Source organism: Myotis nattereri, assembly GCF_964212035.1.
Source record: "Myotis nattereri genome assembly, chromosome: 1".
NCBI lineage: Eukaryota > Metazoa > Chordata > Mammalia > Chiroptera > Vespertilionidae > Myotis > Myotis nattereri.
Window position 1 is genome coordinate 216,063,530 of NC_138075.1, and position 20,004 is coordinate 216,083,533.

The 20,004-nt window shown below is 46.2% G+C and overlaps 1 protein-coding gene across 1 annotated transcript in view; it reads left to right on the forward strand.

Moving 5' to 3' along the window:
- Positions 1–20,004, forward strand: part of SEL1L3 (SEL1L family member 3) — a 107,641-nt gene that overhangs the window by 9,515 nt on the left and 78,122 nt on the right. The window contains exons 2-5 of the mRNA XM_081083121.1: positions 4,189–4,759; positions 16,110–16,254; positions 18,414–18,535; positions 19,268–19,383. Coding sequence (XP_080939247.1) covers positions 4,189–4,759; positions 16,110–16,254; positions 18,414–18,535; positions 19,268–19,383 — 954 coding nt within the window. The remainder of the gene's footprint in view (positions 1–4,188; positions 4,760–16,109; positions 16,255–18,413; positions 18,536–19,267; positions 19,384–20,004) is intronic.

Below are 20,004 nucleotides of genomic sequence, written 5' to 3' on the forward strand. Positions count from 1 at the left end.
ACTGCCCTAGCTGGTTTGGCCCAGTGGATAGAGTGTCAGCCTGCAGACTGAAGGGTCCTGGGTTCAAGTCCAGTCAAGGGCACATACCCAGGTTGCGAGCTCGATCCTCAGTAGGGGGCATGCAGGAGGTAGCTGATCAATGATTCTCACCATTGATGTTTCTCTCTCTCTCTCCCTCTTCCTTCCTCTCTGAAATCAATAAAAAATATATTCTAAAAAGGAAAGGAGCCGGGCTTCTGGGCTTGCCTCTGCTCAGCCACCAGCTTGGTGATGTTGGAGACTGTCACCTCTCGGTTGCATTTTGTTGTCCAAAACTTGGGGTGGGCTGGCTCGTCACCAAGGGCTCACCCGCTCTAACATTCTCTACTTCTAATTATAAGACTATTTTTATATCTGTTCTCCCTCCACCCCTGTAATTTGGAAGTATAAATGAGAACCTAAAACAATTCCACCTCTTCCTGAGGGGTGGACAGTTGGACTTTGTACATTTCTTCCCATAGGCTTCCCATCACGAATCAAAGAGAATGGCCAGCCTTTCTAGTCTCCCTCCTCAATTTGCAGAAGCCATATTTTCCATTTTTATTTTTTAGGACTGATGATGCTTCCCTCTCCGCCCTCATTTTGGGGAATGCTCATGTAGTACAAAATTAAATAGATATGTAGGGATGGCCAGTGCTGGTCTCTCTCTTACCCTGTCTCCTGGTCGCCTCGTCCTTCTCCGTATGGGCATCGAGTGCTGTGTACCCAAGCAAGTATGTCTATATTTCTTCTTCTTCTTTTGAACCCAAATGGTACTTATGAACTTTGAAGTTCAAAAATAAATAAATAAAATAAATAAAGCTTGAAGATCATCCTGTTTTCTGTGCAAGAAGATCTTTGTCCTGTCACTAGCTGTATTGTACTCCAGAAGGCGATGCACTGTAATTTGCCTAACCAGCCCTGTCTTGATGGGCATTTAGCTTTTCCATCTTTTGCTGTTATAACCAGTGCTGCAGTGAAAGCTGTATGTACGTGATTTCCACAGATTTGGTTATCTTTGTAGGATAAAGTCCTAGAAGAGGAATTACTGGGCCAGGGGGCGGTGCAGTTATACCTTTGGTAGGCATGGCCTGATTGCAGTCCATGGGGGTCAACCCACCAGCAGGATGTGAGGGCCATGCTGCCCTCCACTCCAGCCGCTACCATGCGTTATCGGGCTTTCTGATGTCTGTGACTCTACCAGGTTCCAAATGGCATCTCAGTTCGCTTCCGATGTGCATTTATTTCTCTTACTAGGAGTGAGAATTTACTTGCCAATGAACTCAGTCGTTTGCTCATTTTTCTTGCTCGGCAGCTTTGCTTCTGATTGTTGACTGTCAGTGCTTGAAAATAGAAACACCATCCCCTTTTACAGAAACTTTCTTTGGTTCTTTGCCATCAGTCGAATAAAAGTCAACATTCTTTGGGTGGGGATTCAACGTCCTCCAGAACCAGGATCCTGTCTTATTTTTTCAACCTCATAGCCTCACGTCCTTTCTATTCTCTGGCCAAACCCAGCTGCTTGCTTGCCCCCCCCCCCCCCCCCCAATGCATCTGCATTTCCCTGCCTTCTTGCCCCTACTCAAGCTGGTCATAGTACTTTCAGTGTCTTCCCTTTGCCTCTCTACTTAAAGAACTTCTCTTTCCCTAACCGGTTTGGATCAGTGAATAGAGCATCGGCCTGCGGACTCAAGGGTCCCAGGTTCGATTCTGGCCAAGGGCAAGTACCTTGGTTTCGGGCACATACCCAGTGGGGAGTGTGCAGTAGGCAGCTGATTAATGTTTCTTTCGCTCATCGATGTTTCTAACTCTCTATCCCTCTCCCTTCTTCTCTGTAAAAAATCAATAAAATATATTTTTTTAAAAAGAGAACTTCTCTTCATCCCTCAAAGCCCAAATGAAATACCATTCCTTCCATAACACTTGTCCTGGACACCCCGGTCAGAGTTACTTTCACCTGGGGCTGTGTTCCTTTCGGGCTGGTATATCAGTTTAGACTGAGGACAGGCCAGGTTCTGCTTTGTGTTACAACTTTTTGTAAACACGATTCCTTGATACCATCTTTCTGTCTTAGCCACCTTGGCCTCTCCCACACTCCTAAACCAGAAGTGAAGAAAGGGCTCCCTAGTTCAACATTCTTTGGAGAAGACTACAGTGACCTTTTAAAAAAAATTGTGGTAAAAATATTCATAGTATAAAATGTTGCCATTTTAACCATTTTAAGTGTAGAACTCAGTGACCTTAGAGTACATTCACAGTGTTGTGCAACCATCACCCCACCCATCTCCAGAATCTTCATCTCGCAAAACTGAAAATGTGCCTGTTAAACAGTCATTCCTCTTTCTCCTCTTTCCCCAGCCCCTGGCAACCGCCATTCTACTTTCCGTGTCTATGAATTTAGACTACTCTAGGGACCTCATATAAGTGGAATCATACAGTGTTTATTCTCTTGTGACTAACTTATTACACTTAGTAAAATGCCCTTAAAGTTCATCCAATTGTAGCATGTGTCGGAATTTCCTTCCGTTTTGAGGCTGAATAATGTCCCATTGTGTGTAGATACTGCTTTTGTTTATCCATTCATCTGTTGATAGGCTCTGGGTTGTTTCCACCTTTTAGCTATTACGAATGATGCTGCTGTGTGGGTATATGTCTATGGAAATATCTCTTCGAGCCCCTGCTTTCAACTCTTTGGGGTCTAATACACGCAGAAGTAGAATTGCTGGATCATATGGTAATTCTTGTGTAACTTTTTGAGGAATCACTGTACTGTTTTCCACAGCAGTTGCCCCATTTTACATTCCCACCAGCAATACACAGGTTCCTGTTTCTCTACACCCTTTCCAACACTTGTGTCAGTTTATTTGATAATATATTTTTATTGATTTCAGAGATGAAGGGAGAAGAAGAGAGAAATAGAAATATCAATGATGAGAGAATCATTAATCGGCTGCCTCCTGCATGCCCCACACTGGGGGTTAAGCCCACAACCTGGGCATGTGCCCTTGACTGGAATGGAACCTGGGACCCTACTGAGCCAAACCAGCTAGGGCTGTTTGTTTTTATAGTAGCCACACTGACGGGTGTGCCGTGGTCCCAAGTAACCTTTTTGTGATTGTGTTTGGGGTACCTGAATCACAAAGTCAGATTTAGGAGCTCTCTCTTAGCACCTATACATCACACCCAAAACATTGCCTTGACTTCATGACCAAACTCTCCAGATTTCTTCTGGAACAAATGTCCACATGGAGAGGGCTGGGTCATTCAGATAATTAGATAAATAACCAGGCAAACAAAACCTCTCCTGGCACATGTTGCACCAGCCACGGTGAAAGGATCAGACAACACAGTCTGTGGTCCCTGCATGCCCGTGTGTGATTTGGAGCAGCAGCAACCTCCTGCTGGTCCATCCATCATGCGTGCTTGTCCTGGCTCAGAACTTACGGAGAAAATGAGGCCGGGTTGGAGTCCCCACCATGTTCTCTCTCGGGTGCACTTTGAGCTCTTCTCCAGCCTTCTGCTTTGGCTGCCGCTCTCCAGCATTTGCAGTCAGGACAATAGTTTGGAAATGTCTGAAGCCCGATTGTTCTCTTTTTCACTCAAAGGCAGACTCATTGTGCCTGGATGTGCTATGAACTGGCTCCTCCGTTTGGAAACCAGCTCTGGAGTGACTGCCACGCAGTTTGAAAGGCACGTTCTGATCAGCAGATGCTACTGAGTCTGGGGAGAGAGTTAATGTGGCCTAATCTTCATGTGTATTTGTGTGTGTGCGTGTGTTGGTTTTTCTCCAATTGCTCAGTAGTGATTTCGACATCTTTTATCTTCCTCATTCGTCGCTTTATGGACATGGATTTTTTTATCCCAGGAAAATCATGATCCACATATCTCTCTATATAAAAGCCTAAGCGACCTTTACAAACGGAGGACTGGCTGGTAGCTATGATATGCACTGACCACAGGGGGCAGATGCTCAACGCAGGAGCTTCCCCCTGGTGTCAGTGTGCTCCCACAGCTAACCTCCCGCGGTCCCTCCCCCCGCCGGCTGGCCCTAATTGGCCCTGATCACCGGCCAGGCCAAGGGACCCCACCCATGCACAAATTCGTGCACCGGGCCTCTAGTCTGTTAATATGATCATTTTTAAACTTTCTCTATATCATTTTTCTTTTCAGAATTTTGTGCCGTCTTGGGGCCGGCAGACCTCCCTAACGACGTCAGTGATATCCAACGCTGAGCAGAGCGTGGCTTACAAAGACTTCATTTATTTCACTGTCGTTGAAGGAAATGTTCGCAACATTTCTGAAGTCTCAGTTGAGTATTTGTGCTCCCGGCCTTGCGTTGTCAGTTTGGAAGCAGTTGTCTCATCCGAGTTCAGGAGTAGCATTCCTGTGTACAAAAAACGGTGGAAGAATGAGAAGCATCTTCACACCAGCAGGACACACTTGGTGCAGGTGAAATTTCCAAGCATCATGGTTTACAGAGATGACTATTTCATCAGACACTCCATTTCCGTGTCGGTGGTGATACTCCGCGCCTGGATTACTCACAGATACACTGGTGGAGACGTGAATGTTAAATGGGACGAAAACTTGCTACACGCTGTCGCGAAGAATTATACTCTGCTGAAGACGGTCCCGCCTTTTGAGCGCCCTTTCAAAGACCATCAAGTGTGCCTTGAGTGGAACATGGGTTATATTTGGAACCTTCAGGCAAACAAGATTCCCCAGTGTCCTCTTGAAAATGGTAGGTCACTTGCCTTGCCAGGAACCTAATTCATTTGTTCAGATAGCCTGTACCATAAGAGGGGCAGGGGAAAATTCTTATATTAGCAGTTGGGGGAGACTGAGGGAAATGGAGCCTGTAATTTTAGACTCTGGGGATGAAAGGGGAAAAGTGGAAAGGTGAGGTGAGGAGAGGAGAAAGAGCTGGAGAGAATAGGACTGGAGGTGAAAGAGAGAGAGGGACAGAGGGGCCATGGAAGAGGGACCTTGAGAGGTTTGGAGGTTTGAAGTTGGAAAGGAGCATTAATGCTCCTGGAACAAGCATTGGGAAGACCTTCCTCCCGTCTCCCCTCAAACACCCTCCAGCGTCAGTGAGCTTTAGTGAGCATTGCTTCCCAGCCAAGCAGACCCGGCTTCCGCTCCTGGCTCTTCCACTCTCCTTCTGCCTGTGTAATTTGGAACTCCTGGAGCCACAGTTTTCCTCTCTGTAAAGTGGGAGTAATAAGTAACAGTTTCCTCAGAGCAATGTTGTGAGAATTAAATGAGTTGTAATTTGCTTAGCACATAATGAGCACTCAGTGAAAAGTAGCCGTGATGATGGATGATAGAGTCCAAACTCTGCATTTTATCCTAAATGCCACATTGGCACAGCCTCTGAAGGATCCGTACAGGAGCTCCTGTGCCCTTCTTCAGTCTCCCTTAAGCACTGGCGTTGGACCTCTCTGACTATACACAGTTAGAAGAAGGGGTCTGAAAATCGCTCTGTTGGTGACAGGGGTACCTTGCTCTGCTGAGTGTCTGCCAGCTCTTCTCTGTACCCTGCAATGGGGAGCCATCCTGGGCATGCTCCCAGGAACCACCCAGGTCTAGTAGCGTTTCCCAAAGTGTGGCTCTAGGACACACTGCAATAGAATAAACCAGTCAGGACTCTAGCTGCAAATGCAAATTCCCAGCACCCATCCATACAGACTCAGTCAGACTCTGTGGGAGTAGGGCCCTGGAATCAGCATTTACACATTCTCATGACTGTTCTGATAGGACTCCAAGGTGTGAGAACCTCTGGACCAGGGCTGGAGCTGAGGGAACTTTGATCTAGAATTACTGTGGCCAGACCCAGGCAGGGTTGGTGGGTGGAGGAAATCCATGAGCCTGTGACTGCAGACCCTTCCACAGGAAGGGCCTGACACCTCCTAATCTTCTAGAGGACTGGTGCGGGGCAAGGTGGCTTAAGGACACGGGGAAACAGCATTTCCTGGGGCTACCCTCACACAGCCCCACATATAATGAAAACTTCAAGGCCTGCGTAACTATATAGAATAGCCTGTCAGAGGCCACTTTCCATAGAACCAACACATTTGGCATTAAGAAAATACTATTTTGAGATAATTACAGATTCATAGGAAGTTGCAAAAATGGTAACAATTCTATGTATCCCTCTCCCACCCTCCAGCTGCCCCTAATGGTGATGTCATCCATAGTGAGAGCATGGTATGGAAACCAGGGAAGGGGAAACTGACATGGAGCTAAAACTCTTTTTTTTTTAAAAAAAAAAATATATTTTATTGATTTTTTACAGAGAGAAAGGGAGAGAGATAGAGAGTTAGAAACATCGATGAGAGAAACATCGATCAGCTGCCTCCTGCACATCTCCCACTGGGGATATGCCTGCAACCCAGGTACATGCCCTTGACCGGAATCGAACCTGGGACCCTTCAGTCTGCAGGCCGACACTCTATCCACTGAGCCAAACCGGTTTTGGCTGGAGCTAAAAACTCTTAACTCAACTACAGGACTTTATTCAGTCTATCTATCTATCTATCTATCTATCTATCTATCTATCTATCTTTGATTTATTTCAGAGAGGAAGGGAGAGGGAGAGAGAGATAGTAACATCAATGACGAGAGAGAATTATTGATCGGCTGCCTCCTGCACTCCCCCCACTGGGGATCGAGCCTGAAACCTGGGAATGTGTCCTGACCAGGAATCAAACTGTGACCTCCTGGTTCATAGGTCAATGCTCAACCACTGAGCCATGTTGGCTGGGCCAGACTCCACCTCTTTCTTTGAGCACTTTTGTGTGTGTGCAGAGTTCTGTACAATTTTATCCTACGTTTTGTTTTAATCTCCGTGTTCTGTGTCTGGCTTATCCCGTGTGTGTGGTGCTTTAAGTCTGAGATGCCTGGAAGCAGAAGGTGAATCCCTTTCTGCATGTGTGCGCGTCGGGCGTGGGGTGGGTAATTACTGTTGAGATCGCGGAACGGCATGCATTTTGTGATCGGTGCACATCCCTCTCCCAGTCAGAAGCCCGTCCCAGAGTTCGTCTGGGTGGCCTTCTCCAGGGGGACCTGGTTTGTTAAGGAGAAGGAGGCAGGGGGCACACACAGCCACAGTTTTGCTTTGCCTTCTATTTTGTCAAGATTTAATGATTCCATTTTGTGTTTGGCCAGATCACATATTTCTCATTAAAGAATGACTGGATTGCAAGCTGGAAGTTTTCAAATGAAGTCATTCACGGCCTGGCTGAGTTCTTGGGGCACCTGATCATAGCCTTACAATGTCTTTTCTTGGCCCTTCCCACATTCACAAGGCTCAGGTTTTTCTCCCTATTTCTTCGAACCGTGACTTGTGGGGGCGAGAACCGATCTAATGTAAGCATAACACAGAGCAAAACCGTTTCTAAGAGTCAGAGCCACTGAAAACAGGGGGGAGCTCGTGCAAACCAGCTCTGCTTGCACAGCTGTGATTTGTCCACCATGAATGGGGAACGTTTCCTCTCCCTCCCCACCTTTAAGAGAATCAAAAGAGCAGCCCTGTGGAAAGTGCCCATGACCTCTGTTCTCAACCTCAGCTGTGTGGGGGCCAGGGGTCAGGCCTCTGGCTTGGCTGTGCAGGGGCCAGGTGCCAGGCCTCTGGCTTGTTCTTTGCAGGGACTCCTGAGGAACGTGAGTCACGTCAGAACAACAAGATGGCATTAGGGAGCCGCGTGGCACCTTTCACGTCGGGTCCCTGCCTGTAGCCGGCACTGGTGGCAGGTGTGGGGAATGGTTTCTGTGTCAAGTGCCTGGTATCCTATGTGAGAGCACTGCCTCTGGACTGAAGTATCTCCTTTCTGCTTTCATTTTCTTTTTCCTTTATAAAGAGAGTGAGCCACAGTCCCCGTGCGTGGTGGTGCCGTGGGTAAGGCTGGAGTGACCGTGCACCAACGGCCGAGGCGAGGCTGTGCCCACGCACACTCCTCTGCAGCTGATCTCCATTGCCAGGACCCGTCCCAGGCCAGGCCGGGGGTCTGATTTTCGGTAGAGATGCAGCAGACCTTTGTCCAGCCCTGCTGCGAAAACTTACCCTGGGTCAGAAGTGGGCAGCCTCTCAGGACACCTGTGTGCCCGGGCTCGGCCTCCTGCATGCTGGTGCACCTGTTCCTGCTACATTCCAGGCGCATGGGCCATAGGTGGTGAGGTACACCACGCCTGTGGCTCTATGTACTACTGTCCATTTCCTTAAGGGAGGGGACCAGGCCTTAGCTGTGGTCCCCCACCCATCACATGTGTGCCTGATTCATGTGTGAACTCTCCCAGAGAGAGAAATCCACCACCCAGGCGGGTAGCTGTAGGCCCATCAGACATCTCTTCCTAGCCCGTCCTACTGTGAGAGGCCAGCCAGGCCTGTTCCCTCCGTCTTCAGACTTTATGGCATATTCAATTTCCTCTCACCACCTGCATTGCTGTCATGTGGTCTAAACCGCCTCGGTCTCTGTCTGGACTGTGGCCACGGCCTGCAGGTGGCCTCCCAGCTTTGCCTCCTCCCCCACATAGCAGCCAGTGCTAGCAGGTTCCACCACCTCCCGCGGGCAGTTGCTCCTATGCCAGTCACCAAAGGTCAGCCCGTGTCGCTTACCGTGGCCGGTGGAATCTGTTCCTGTCCCCTTCCCGCCCCATCTCCTGCCATGCTTCTCGTGCCCACCTGTTCTAGCCCCGGGAGCCTGTTTGCTTCTCCACGAATGTACCAAGTTCTTTCCCACTTTGGGGCATTTGCATTACTGTTCCCTCCTCCTAAGATGCTCCTGCCCCACCTCTCTTACCTCATCATACCTCTGCACAGATGGCATCTCATCAGACATGACTTCCCCTGCCCACCTTATCTAAGACAGCGGCCCCACCCCTGCCACCCCACCCTGCTGTTATCACCTTTCTTTTCCTTCATCGCCTTATTGCCACTGAACATTGTATGGCTACCTGCTATTGCTTTTTGCTGGTTGCGTGTCTTCATCCCAGAAACGCAAGCTCCGCGAGGCCGGGGCCCTGGGATGTTTTGTTCCAGTGGCACAGCGCCTGTGGGTGTCAGGTGCACAGTGACTATTTGTCGCTTGAGTGATGAGACGGAGTAATGAATGCTCTTCGCCAAGGGGCAAGGACCTTTCTCTTATGCTTATGTGTGACCGTCACACTGACAGCACCCTCACTCTGCCGTGTTGCCACATTAGGGAGCGTGCGGGGGTCGGCGGTGGCTGCGCGCCTTCCCTGGGGCTCCATGCACACACTCACACTGCAGTTTCCCAGGTGGGGCCCCTGTGGGCTGTGCTGGTTGAGGCTGCAGCCTTCAGGTCAGCGATCCTCCTTTGCAGCCGCACGTGAGCTCGCCTGCACCCTGTGCGCCTGCCCTTGTACTATGAGTCTGATTAGTTTGATTCTGCACCCCTATGCCTTGGCTAAAGCAGGTCCTTTTACCTGGATAGCTGCCACCCCTGACTCCCACTCCCCACCAACATCTCCCCCCATTGCCACCTGCCATGTCTTCCTGGCAAAATAATGCCCACATTTCAGTAGGCAGCTTGAATTCCAACCCTCCCCCCCCCCACCTCGAAGCATTTTTCTTTTCTTTCTTTTTTTTCTTTTGGATCCCCACAATCAGAAATGAACTCTCCACCCTTTGGCCTCCCCCAGCCCTCTGTTGTTCCACCTCCCCATATGATGTGTGTCATGTTCAATTTAGACAAAGGTTGATTGAGTACCTGCTATGTACCAATTTCTTTACTAAATCTGGGCACTCAAAAATGCAGACACCATCTTTCCCTCTTTTTAGGTGATTATGCAGGAGGTACATACAGCTACCAATAGAATAGCTACTTCCCATTACTGCCAGGCACTGTGTGAAAGGCTTTCAGTGGGTATCTAATTTAGATCTGCCCAGTGCTCTGAGAGGTCATATTTACAGAGCAGGAAACTGACTCAAAGAGATAGAGTAATTTGTCTAAGGTCACACAGCTATTCACGATGGAGCTGGGATTTGAACCCAAGTAGTTGGGTTCCCAAATGCTACACTTAACCATTAGTCACTACTGGGTGATGCTATGGAGCTCTTCATTAAAGTCATCCATTCATTGAAAAATGTTACCAAGCAGTCTTTAGTGTTAGGTGCTTTGCTAGACTTCTTCACAGAGGAGATGACATTTGAACAGAGACTGGAAGGTTGAGTTGAGTTTTCATAATCAGAAAAGGAACGGAGGGAAGGGCATCCAAGCAGAAGGGACAGGCACAGAGGAGGGAGTGCAGGCTGATGGGGGTGTGTCGGTGAGTCTGCATCCCTTGATCTGAGGGATAGCAAATAGGTTTCGTCTTGCATGCTGACCCAGAGTGGTTGGGTGTGGCTACCTCTATTGCTGTGTTGCGAAGGATTCTGAGACTGAGTCTGTGCCTAGTGAGAGAGAGTGCCATGTGGATGGAGCACCAAAGTCCACCACAAGGTGAAAATGCGGAGGAGCAGCACTCCAGCTGTGTGTTTGTTCAGCTAGAATCTCAGGTGGAGATGAGCAGTTCAGGAAATAAGACTAGAAAGGCAGGTTGGAGCCATGCCAAGGTGTGCTAAACATTCTGCCCTGCCCTAGCCGGTTTGGCTCAGTGGATAGAGCATCAGCCTGTGGACTCAAGGGTCCCGGGTTTGATTCTGGTCAAAGGCATGTAACTCAGTTGCAGGCTCCTGGCCATGGTTGGGGGCATGCAGGAGGCAACCAATCGATGTGTCTCACATTAGCGTTTCTCTCTGCCTCTCCCTCTCCCTTCCACTCTCTCTAAAAATAAGCAGAAAAAAAATATCCTCGGGTGAAGATTAAAAAACAAAAAAAAGAAAGAAAGAAAGAAATTTCTGTCCTCATGTTTGCCTGTATGAACATTTTTCTAATCTTTCCTCTTAGCTCAAAAACTGGGGAGCATGGCAGTTTCCTTCTTTCCCACTCTTCTTTCCTTCCACTTAAAATGTATTCTCATCTTCAGATCTGTTGGATTGGAAGAATGGTTTCTTAGAACAAAATTCCATTATAACAAACCAATAGAAGATTAAGTCAAATATTGGAGCCAGACTCTGCCTGTCTCTGTGAAATATCAGTTTATGCAGCAGGATTATTCAAGTCAATGCCATGATGATACTGTCTGTAATTACAAGAACTATGTATTGGGCACTTTTAGAAGAAGAAAAAGAAAGCCTTAGTTCCTTTGTTTTTTCCCCCCAGTTAATCACAGTCGTCTGAATTTCCCCGCAAGAACACTAATTAATGCCTTGTATCTGCATGGCCCTTTATGGTTCTCCAAACACCTTTTCCATGCACATTGCCTCATTTAATCCTCAAAATATTCCCGTGGGAACGAGTATTATTCTCGTCCTCTCTTTATGGGGGGGGAAGCCCAGGCTCAGGTGTGTGTTTAACTAGAGCCCTACGTCCCGATGCGCCTGCTTTGCTATTTCAGTCTTTTACGGAAGTACGCCCATGCAGTCCTAGCCCAGGTTCCAAACCAGAAGGAGTACCTTTTGTTTTAAGTTGAATTTTCACCGATGTGTATCATCCTGTTTTCCTCCCCCCGCCCCCTGGACTTTGTCTTTTTGAAGTGGACAGAACGTCCGTGAAGGCCCAGGGCGGGGAGGCCTCTGAATATGGCCAGTCCCTTCTCCCTGCCAAACAGAAATGCTCAGAGAATATGGCCCTCTTCTCTTTTAGCCAAAACAGTAACGCATGCACCCGGTTTAAAAAAGTTCAGATGGTGTAAAAGGGTTTGGGGGAAGGGCAAGCTCCCACTCCCCGCCCCACACCACACTCTTCTGGCCCCGGGCCTAGAGGCAAACTCAGCAGCACTCATTTCTTGTGTCTCCTCCCAGAAATGTTCTCTGCACCTGTGAACAGAAGGGATGGCCCCTTCTCTTCGTACACAGGAGGGAGGACACGATAAACGCTGCCCCGCACTCACTCACAGTGCAGCTGAGATTTCTCTGTATCAGCACGTGCTGCCCAGCCTCATTCTCTTCAATAACTGCTTAGCATTGCATTGCCGGAAGGTCCTTATTTTAACTTGTCTCCTGCTGATGGTCATGCAGGTCATTTATACTCTTTTACTATTAACAGCAAAGTTTTGCCAAACATCCTTGTACATGTATCTTTTTGCACACATGTGTATGTTTGGAGGAAAAATGACTAGGAGTGGAATTTATTTTATTCTTCAGACTCCTTGCATTCAACATTTCACAGACGTCCTTAGTCACTCACTTCCCTGCCTCGCATCTTTTGGGGGAAAGTTCTGACCGAAATCGCACTTGCTGGAGAGTAGAGTGTTTGTTCTCAGTCTTCGGCTTTAAGGAAAATAAAACCCCCGCTCACCACTGTCTTTTTAATGCCCTGTGTCTGGAAAGCATTATTGAGCTACCTGCGCTTTAGCTTTCCTTCTCCAGGTTGAAAAATCTTAGCTTGTTGTCTTCCAGGTTCTGTTTACAGATTTATAGTAATAGTTATTCCTTGAAACAAGACTGTTTCTTAACTTCTGCACAAAGGATCTCAGCCGCATTATTGTGACATGTTTGATGCACACCCAGAGTAGGGCTTTGTTTCATGGAAACGGACCTTCCCCGGAGCAGGTGCCTTTGTTAGGGCTCTGGTCACTCAGCTGAACTGGACAATGGGCTACTTGATGTCCCAGCCACCCCACCTAAGGGTGATATTCAAAATACTTAATGACCAGGAAGAGGTGGGGGACGGGGCTCAGTCAGCCCCCAGGCGCTGGCCCTAGTGCTGAAACAGGACGTTGCTGGGGCCCTGCTGAGCCAGGCTCCACCCTGAAGGAGAGGCCAGGGTGGGTGGCTGGTGGTGGGGCCTTGGACATATATCTGTATTTAACAGCTAGTGTGGCCTCACAGGGGCATGCCTGCTGGACATCAGCCCTAGTTCTCGGGGAGGCCTTGTGACATGTGATGTGGTTTAAGAACGAGCCCATTGGTCTGTAGTGGCAGACCAGGTTTGTGTCATACCTGGGTCCCTTATTAGCTATACAGCTTTCAACAAGACCTCACACTTTCCTTGTCTTCAAGTGAAGGAGTTTGCACCACATGATACCTAATGCCTCTTCTTGCTCTAAAATTAGAGGAAATAAAACAAAACAGCCAGGCAGGTGTGGTTCAGTGGTTGAACGTTAACCTCTAAAGTAGGAGGTGACAGTTCTATTCTTGGTCAGGACACATGCCCAACTTGCGGGCTCAATCCCCAGTAGGGGACAGACATATAGGAGGCAGCTGATCAATGATTCTCATCATTGATGTTTCTATCTCTCTCTCCCTCTCCCTTCCTCTCTGAAATCAATAAAAATATTAAAAACAAAATAAAACAAAACAGTCAAGGAGGCGGGTTCCAAACCTGAACTTTTTTCCTGGCATTTTGTGTTTATGTCGTAATGATGTCCTTTTCCTACCCAACTTCCTCATTCCAGAAAAGCCAGCGAAATGGATTTGGGGGAAGGACCTGAAAGAAGAGAGACTATTATTTGGCTTAGGCAGCATGGGCCACATTCTAGCATTGTGGAAAGTGTTAGGCCAAAGAGAGGTTCAAATCCTGACTTGGCCACAGCGATAGTCATTTGTTAGTTTATTCATTCGCTTAACTCACTAAATATTTCCAGAGCTTCTCTAAAGTGTTGGGCACTGTTCTGGGCTTTGGGGACGGAACAATGAATGACGCAGTATCCCTGCCCTCTTGGAGCGTACATTCTAGAGGAGGTTGGACAAGCCACTTCACCTCTTGGGAGCTCAGTTTTCCCAGCTGTGAATTCTTTCTTGGTGATTGACATGGGTTGTTACTCCCCATTCTGGTGCCTAGGAGAGCCACCACTAACCAGTTGCAGCACTCCAAGCAGCCACAGGCAACAACTAGAAAAGAATCCTGTGTGTTCTCCTAGGCTTGATGAATTTGGAAATCCTTTCCTGCCACAAAACTTCATTCTCATTCATTATTTCTGATTGAATGTAAAAACATAATACTACTGAGGGGAAATTGCAATAGAAACTCCAAATCATAGAACGATTATAGAAGCTATAGATTTTATAAGAAAACCACCCTCACGTTGGCCTTGTTGGCTACAGAAGGTGTGTGTTCTTGTAAAATGATTTTAGATCTTTGGGTCTTAGGTTTTCCTTCCACCCTGTCTTTGCTGCAAGTTCCCCTGCTCAACCTGCTTTACTTTGATCCTGAGCTAAGGGCAGGCTCGTCAACATTCACTTCTCATTCCTTTCCCTTTGGAGGCCTCCTTTATAAAACCGCCCTTTACTGGAGTCAGGTCGGGCAGAATCAAATCCTGCTCATTTTGATAACTGCTGCTAATACCCACTGGATAACTCAGCAACAATCGCTAGCAGAGGGCCTGGGGGAGGGGGGCCTGACATGGCCATCTGGTCTCTTCTGTTCTAATCAACACCGTGGAAGCCAAACCAGGGTTGAGCTGATATCAGCCTCTTGGTGATTTTTCCCCCTCCCAGATTCCAAAGACACACTTGGAGTATTTTTATTTCTAATTCCCCCTCCCCATCCCCATTACTGACCAGCAAGACCAATGTGCCCAACTTGAGCTCAAATTGTAAAGAAAAAAAGTTTGAAGTGTTTCTGTTGGAAGTGATAACGCCACCCTTTTGGGTTTCCAAATGCATCTCTACATAACAAAACAGGTAGATTTGTGGGCACTGGGGGAATTTGGCTTACTTAATTCTATTAGATATGTACACAGAAGTCCAAGATTATGAAAACTTTACTCCTATGATTTCCAAGTATTAATGATCCAGAGGTACCTCTTTCTATGATAAAATGCATTTCTTTTTTCCATAGAGAAATGAGAGCTGAGGTGTTCATCATCCCAGATTGAGGCTCCCATAATTTGTGCCATATTGGCTTTTGGTAACTTGTACAGAAATCAAACCTTCCCTCTCCAAGAAACCCAAGGAAACAGAATATTTCCACCATTTTAATCATGGACATTTAAACCGAGGAGTACTTTAAAGCAAGAGAAAAGTGATCTTTATTAATAGGTTGAGTTTAGTGAATTCATTCTTCTTTCCGGGGAGAGAGGTATAGGAAATAAGAAATTGACATTGGCCTTGTTTAAAGCAATAGGTGTTAAATATAGATGAAGTAACTCAGTTCTCCCCTTATGATTTGTTATGGACACCCTCTTTTCTAGAGCCACAGACTTCTCCCACATTTTCAAAATGAAGTGGACGGCTCTCTATTTGGTTTTGAGGGGTATGGTTAGTAATTTTTGCATAGGGTATTGTGTTGAGTATATTAGGAAAGTCTGCACAGAAGAAAAAAAAATAACTCTGCAATTTTAAGAGCATGGATTCTGAACCCAAACTGCTTGAGTTTGAATTCCAGCTCCACCTCTTATTATATAACCTTCTCTAAGACTCAGCATCTATTAAATGGGAATAATAATAGACCCCATCTCATAGATTGCTGTGAAATTAAATGAGATTTTCCCCTGAAATGTGCTTCGCATATTGCCTGGGCACAGTCTACGTGTTAAATAAAAGTCATTATTTTGGCAGCTGTTCCTCCATATCTTCACCTGTAAACTGGGGACAATAATGAGGATTAAATGAATTTATATATTTTGTACATTAAGTTATTATTATTTTATAGCCTTGTGGACCATAGTGTATGCTGCTGAAGTGTGAGCTTACTATGATGACACAAATTCAAAATGCTTATCTTAACATTAGAAGAAAAGCATGTAAAATGGTTAAGCACGTAGGAGCTGAGCTCGCAACGTGAATTGTGGATCCACCAGTTATTAGCTGTGTGACCTTAGGCAAGTAACTTTACCTCTCCACGCCTCGGGCTTCTCTGTAGAATGGGGGAAATAATACAATCTACTCTATGGGGTTGCTATGAAAACTAACGGGGATAGCTCTGTAAGTGCTGGGCAGGTGTGCCTGGTATACAGTCTGAGTTCGGGAAATGTTTGCTAAGATTTGCAGACTGTTTCATTTCAGTGTTTGACTGGAGCTAGGCAGAGGGGTCCAGGAAGAAGGTGATTTGGGAAGCAATGCTTTTCTGGAGATAATTGAAAGGCAGCGGTCTTGTCTTTTGCAGATGTGGTCACCCTCCTGGGCTTTCTCTATGCCTCCAGTGGAGAGAACACAGGCATCGTGAAGACGTTGCCGAGATTTCGGAACCGTGAGCTGGAGGCCACCCGGCACCAGCGGATAGATTACCCAGTGTAAGAACGGGCAGAGGGTGGGGGCTGGGCGGTCCGTGCCCTTTTTGTTATTGTTAATCCTCACCGAAGGAAATCTTTCCATTGATCTTTTAAAGTACATTCTTATTGATTTCAGAGAAGAAGGGAGAGGGAGAGAGAGAAAGAAACATCAATGATGAGAGAGTCTCACTGATCAACTGCCTCCTGCACGCTCCCTACTGGGGATGGAGCTGCAACCCAGGCATGTGCCCTGACTGGGAATCAAACTGTGACTTCCTAGTTCATAAGTCCACACTCAATCTCTGAGCCACACTGGTTGGGTTCCATTGATTTTTTTTTTTTAGAGAGTGGGAGGGAGGGAGGGAGAGAGAGAGAGAGAGAGAGAGAGAGAGAGAGAGAGAGAGAGAGACACTGATGCGAGAGAGAGACATCAATTGGTTGCCTCCCACCTGAGCCTTAACCTAGGCTGGAGATTGAAACTGCAACCCAAGCACCTACCCTCGACCTGGAATCAAACCCGTGACCCTTTGGTGTGTGGGCCGGTGCTCTAACCACTGAGCTAGCATACCAGTTAGGGTTGGCCATGCTCCTTTTACCTGAGGACCGGAATCCCTTAAGAAGACAAGAAAATCCTTTTGTCATATGCTTTGAAAAAATGTTGAGATCTACATGGCTTAGGCAGGGTTTGTGGACCGGAAAACTTCAAAGTATTCTTGAGTTATTCTTGCACTTACCAACCCTCAATTTGCCTTAGACCTTCCATGTCACGGTCCCAGAAAACACAAGTGGTGGGGGGCAAAGTGTGGGGGCCTGAGGCATTTGCAGGGTTTCGAGGGCAGCCAGCCACAGCCAGCACAGATTGCAGCCTTTGTCCTGCCTTTTCTTGTCTTGGAAGATTGGATGAACTGCTGGAAATCGCACCATTTCTGATCATCGTTGATTTCAGCAAAACCTCAGATATATTTTTTTCCCTTCTGCTGAATTAAAGATGCTGCAAATGGTTCCTGGTTCACCTCAGACTGGATGGATTTAGCAGAGTGATTTAATTCTTCCCTGGCTGCTGGCTGTAGAAAGATCTTGAGTCACTTTACTGAGCGTATGTTCTTGCTAAGCTTCCTTGTAATAACTTATCTTCATGAGCTTGCTCAGCTGGGTGGGTCAGGAGGGAGCTGTGTGGCACCATCTGTCTGCATATCTTACCACTGATTTGGAGGCCGGATTATAAAGCCCAGAATAATCTAAAGGACTTGTTTGGCTATATCCCCAAAGAGCCTGAGGCTGCTGCCACTTTACCCCCAAACTGTGACTCGGTTACTGGGTGATGGAGAGAACTCTGTGCCTTTGTTTTGACCTTGATTCCTGTTTTATGTGCAAAATGCAGTTGCTCCCCTGCCTCGTCTCTGAGCTGCTGGTCACTCACTCAGGGTGTGACATCAAGCAAGTGCTCAGCAAATATTTGCTGAGTGATGGATGGGTCCTCTATCTTGGCTAAAATCTATCCTAGTTAAGTTGATGGCTGTTATTTTATTCTCACTCCACAAATCACAGATGTACAGTTTTTCTGTTCAACTAAAACAGCCCCAATTCAGAAATGAAATAATTAGATTAATTGTCCCATATTGGTCAGCCAGAACTATGATACTCAACCTAATGTATGCCTTAAAATAGTATATATGTGTCCCAATTAGCATATAGTGATGCCATTTGCAGATTATGGTGCTCTTTCTACCTTACACTTTTATCTTTGAAAGAGACAAAATTGCTCAGAAAGCCCTAATTATGTTTTTCTTTTAATCATCGAAATTAGAATAGCTTCTTATCAAATCACCTCTTATTAAAATCCAGATTCTCATTCTATGTCTGGCTTTAGAAACCTTAATCAAGAATTTAAGTGGCAGGCATGTGAGGTTCTCATAGAGGCACAGAAACAGAGGTTTAGGTGCAGGTAGAATGTCTGCTAGTTGAGTACCATGATGCTTAACTCCTGTCTTTTACAGTTTCTATAACTATCCCTCCTTTGTCTCCAAAACCAAGCTTCGCAAGCTGATCTCCCCGATGAGCACGAAGGCAGATCTATCCCTTCATTAAAAAGAAAGCAATTTACTTGGTCATTGTTAACTATAATTACCTGTGTGTGGATGATACCAATCTGCATAATTTCCTCCCCCTCACTCTTATAGGTTTACTGTTTCATTGTGGCTTTATTTACTCCATTATTGCAAGGCCAGTCTCTGCGGGATTCTGTACTTTGTTGATTCCAACGAGATGTACGGCACGCCTTCTGTATTTCTTACCGAAGAGGGTAAGTATGAAACAGAACCTTAAAACGATATCGTCATTTTCTCATGCTCTGTCTATTGGCATATATGTCTGTCTAGAATAAGAAAGATACTGTCAACGTGGCAATTTAGTGAGAGTGATGGTTTTCAAATGCAGGCTTCAAATTAAACTTTTTTTTTTCCTGGAAGCTTAAAATAGCTGTCTCTTTACAAAGGAATGCACGCATGTAATTTTTTCTTTTCTTTTTTTTTCTTTTTGGCTTTGTTTTTGTTTAAAGGGAGAAGGAATGTGAGCTAGTCTGGTAGCTTCTTAGGATAATTGTTGAAAAGGGGTAGCCACTTCATTCACTCATATATATATATACTAGAGGCCCGATGCATGAAATTCATGCACTCAAGTGGGGGGTCCCTCAGCCCAGCCTGAGCCCTCTCACAGTCTGGGAGCCCTTGGAGAATGTCAGACTGATGGCTTAGGCCCACTCCCACCACTGCCGCTGCGCTTGCCAGCCATAAGTCCAGCTTCTGAGTGAGCGGCACTATCCCTGTGGGAGCTCACTGACCACCAGGGAGCAGCTCTTGCGCTGAGCTTCTGCTCCCTGGTGGTCAGTGTGCATCATAGTGACCGGCCGTTCCGCCATTCAGTCAATTTGCATATTAGCCTTTTATTATATAGGATACACACACACACACACACACATATATATATATATATAATTTTTTTTGGTCATTTTCATGAGGCTTAATTTTCCTTTTAGGCCTCTTGCATATTCAAATGCATCTTGTCAAAGGAGATGACCTTGCGGTAAAGACGAAATTCACCCTGCCTTTGAAGGAGTGGTTTCGCTTGGATATTTCGTTCAACGGAGGCCAGGTACCTACGCACGCTGCACCACGACTCCTATCGGCATCATCACTTAATGTGAAGCATGGCTGTAAAGTCAGGAAGCAAGACAATCTCTAATAGCAGATTTGTGGCAAATGATAAACTCCTTACAACTATACACTTTTTCAATCAAACTTTTATGGATGGAAGTTTAAATCATAAGAATCCTATCCCATTTAATTGGCTCTTTAAAGTGCTTCTTTCAACCATACCATGAACGAGTAAATAACATAGCCGGCTATATAGCCACAATTATCCGAGGAATCCAGCGCTTTTCCCCTGGCGAGGTAGGCTTTGTGGAGATAAATGTTAACACAGCACTAGCCATGTTTATATAGTGTCATTGGATCTACAGCTTTTTTTTTTTTTTACAGGAAATTTATTAGTTAGTGGAGTCAAGAAATGGTTTGACTGTTTTTGGCAATTGAAACAATTGCTTATGTTTGGCATAAACAGACAAATAATAATTAACAACCTAAGTGATAATCCCAGTGGGACGAAGGGTGTTTATCTACTTCATACTATAAAACACTGTTCATAACTGTTTCAAACTCTCATAAGGCAGATATTATGGATTATGGCAAATCCGCTGTTATAATTGAAGACAAT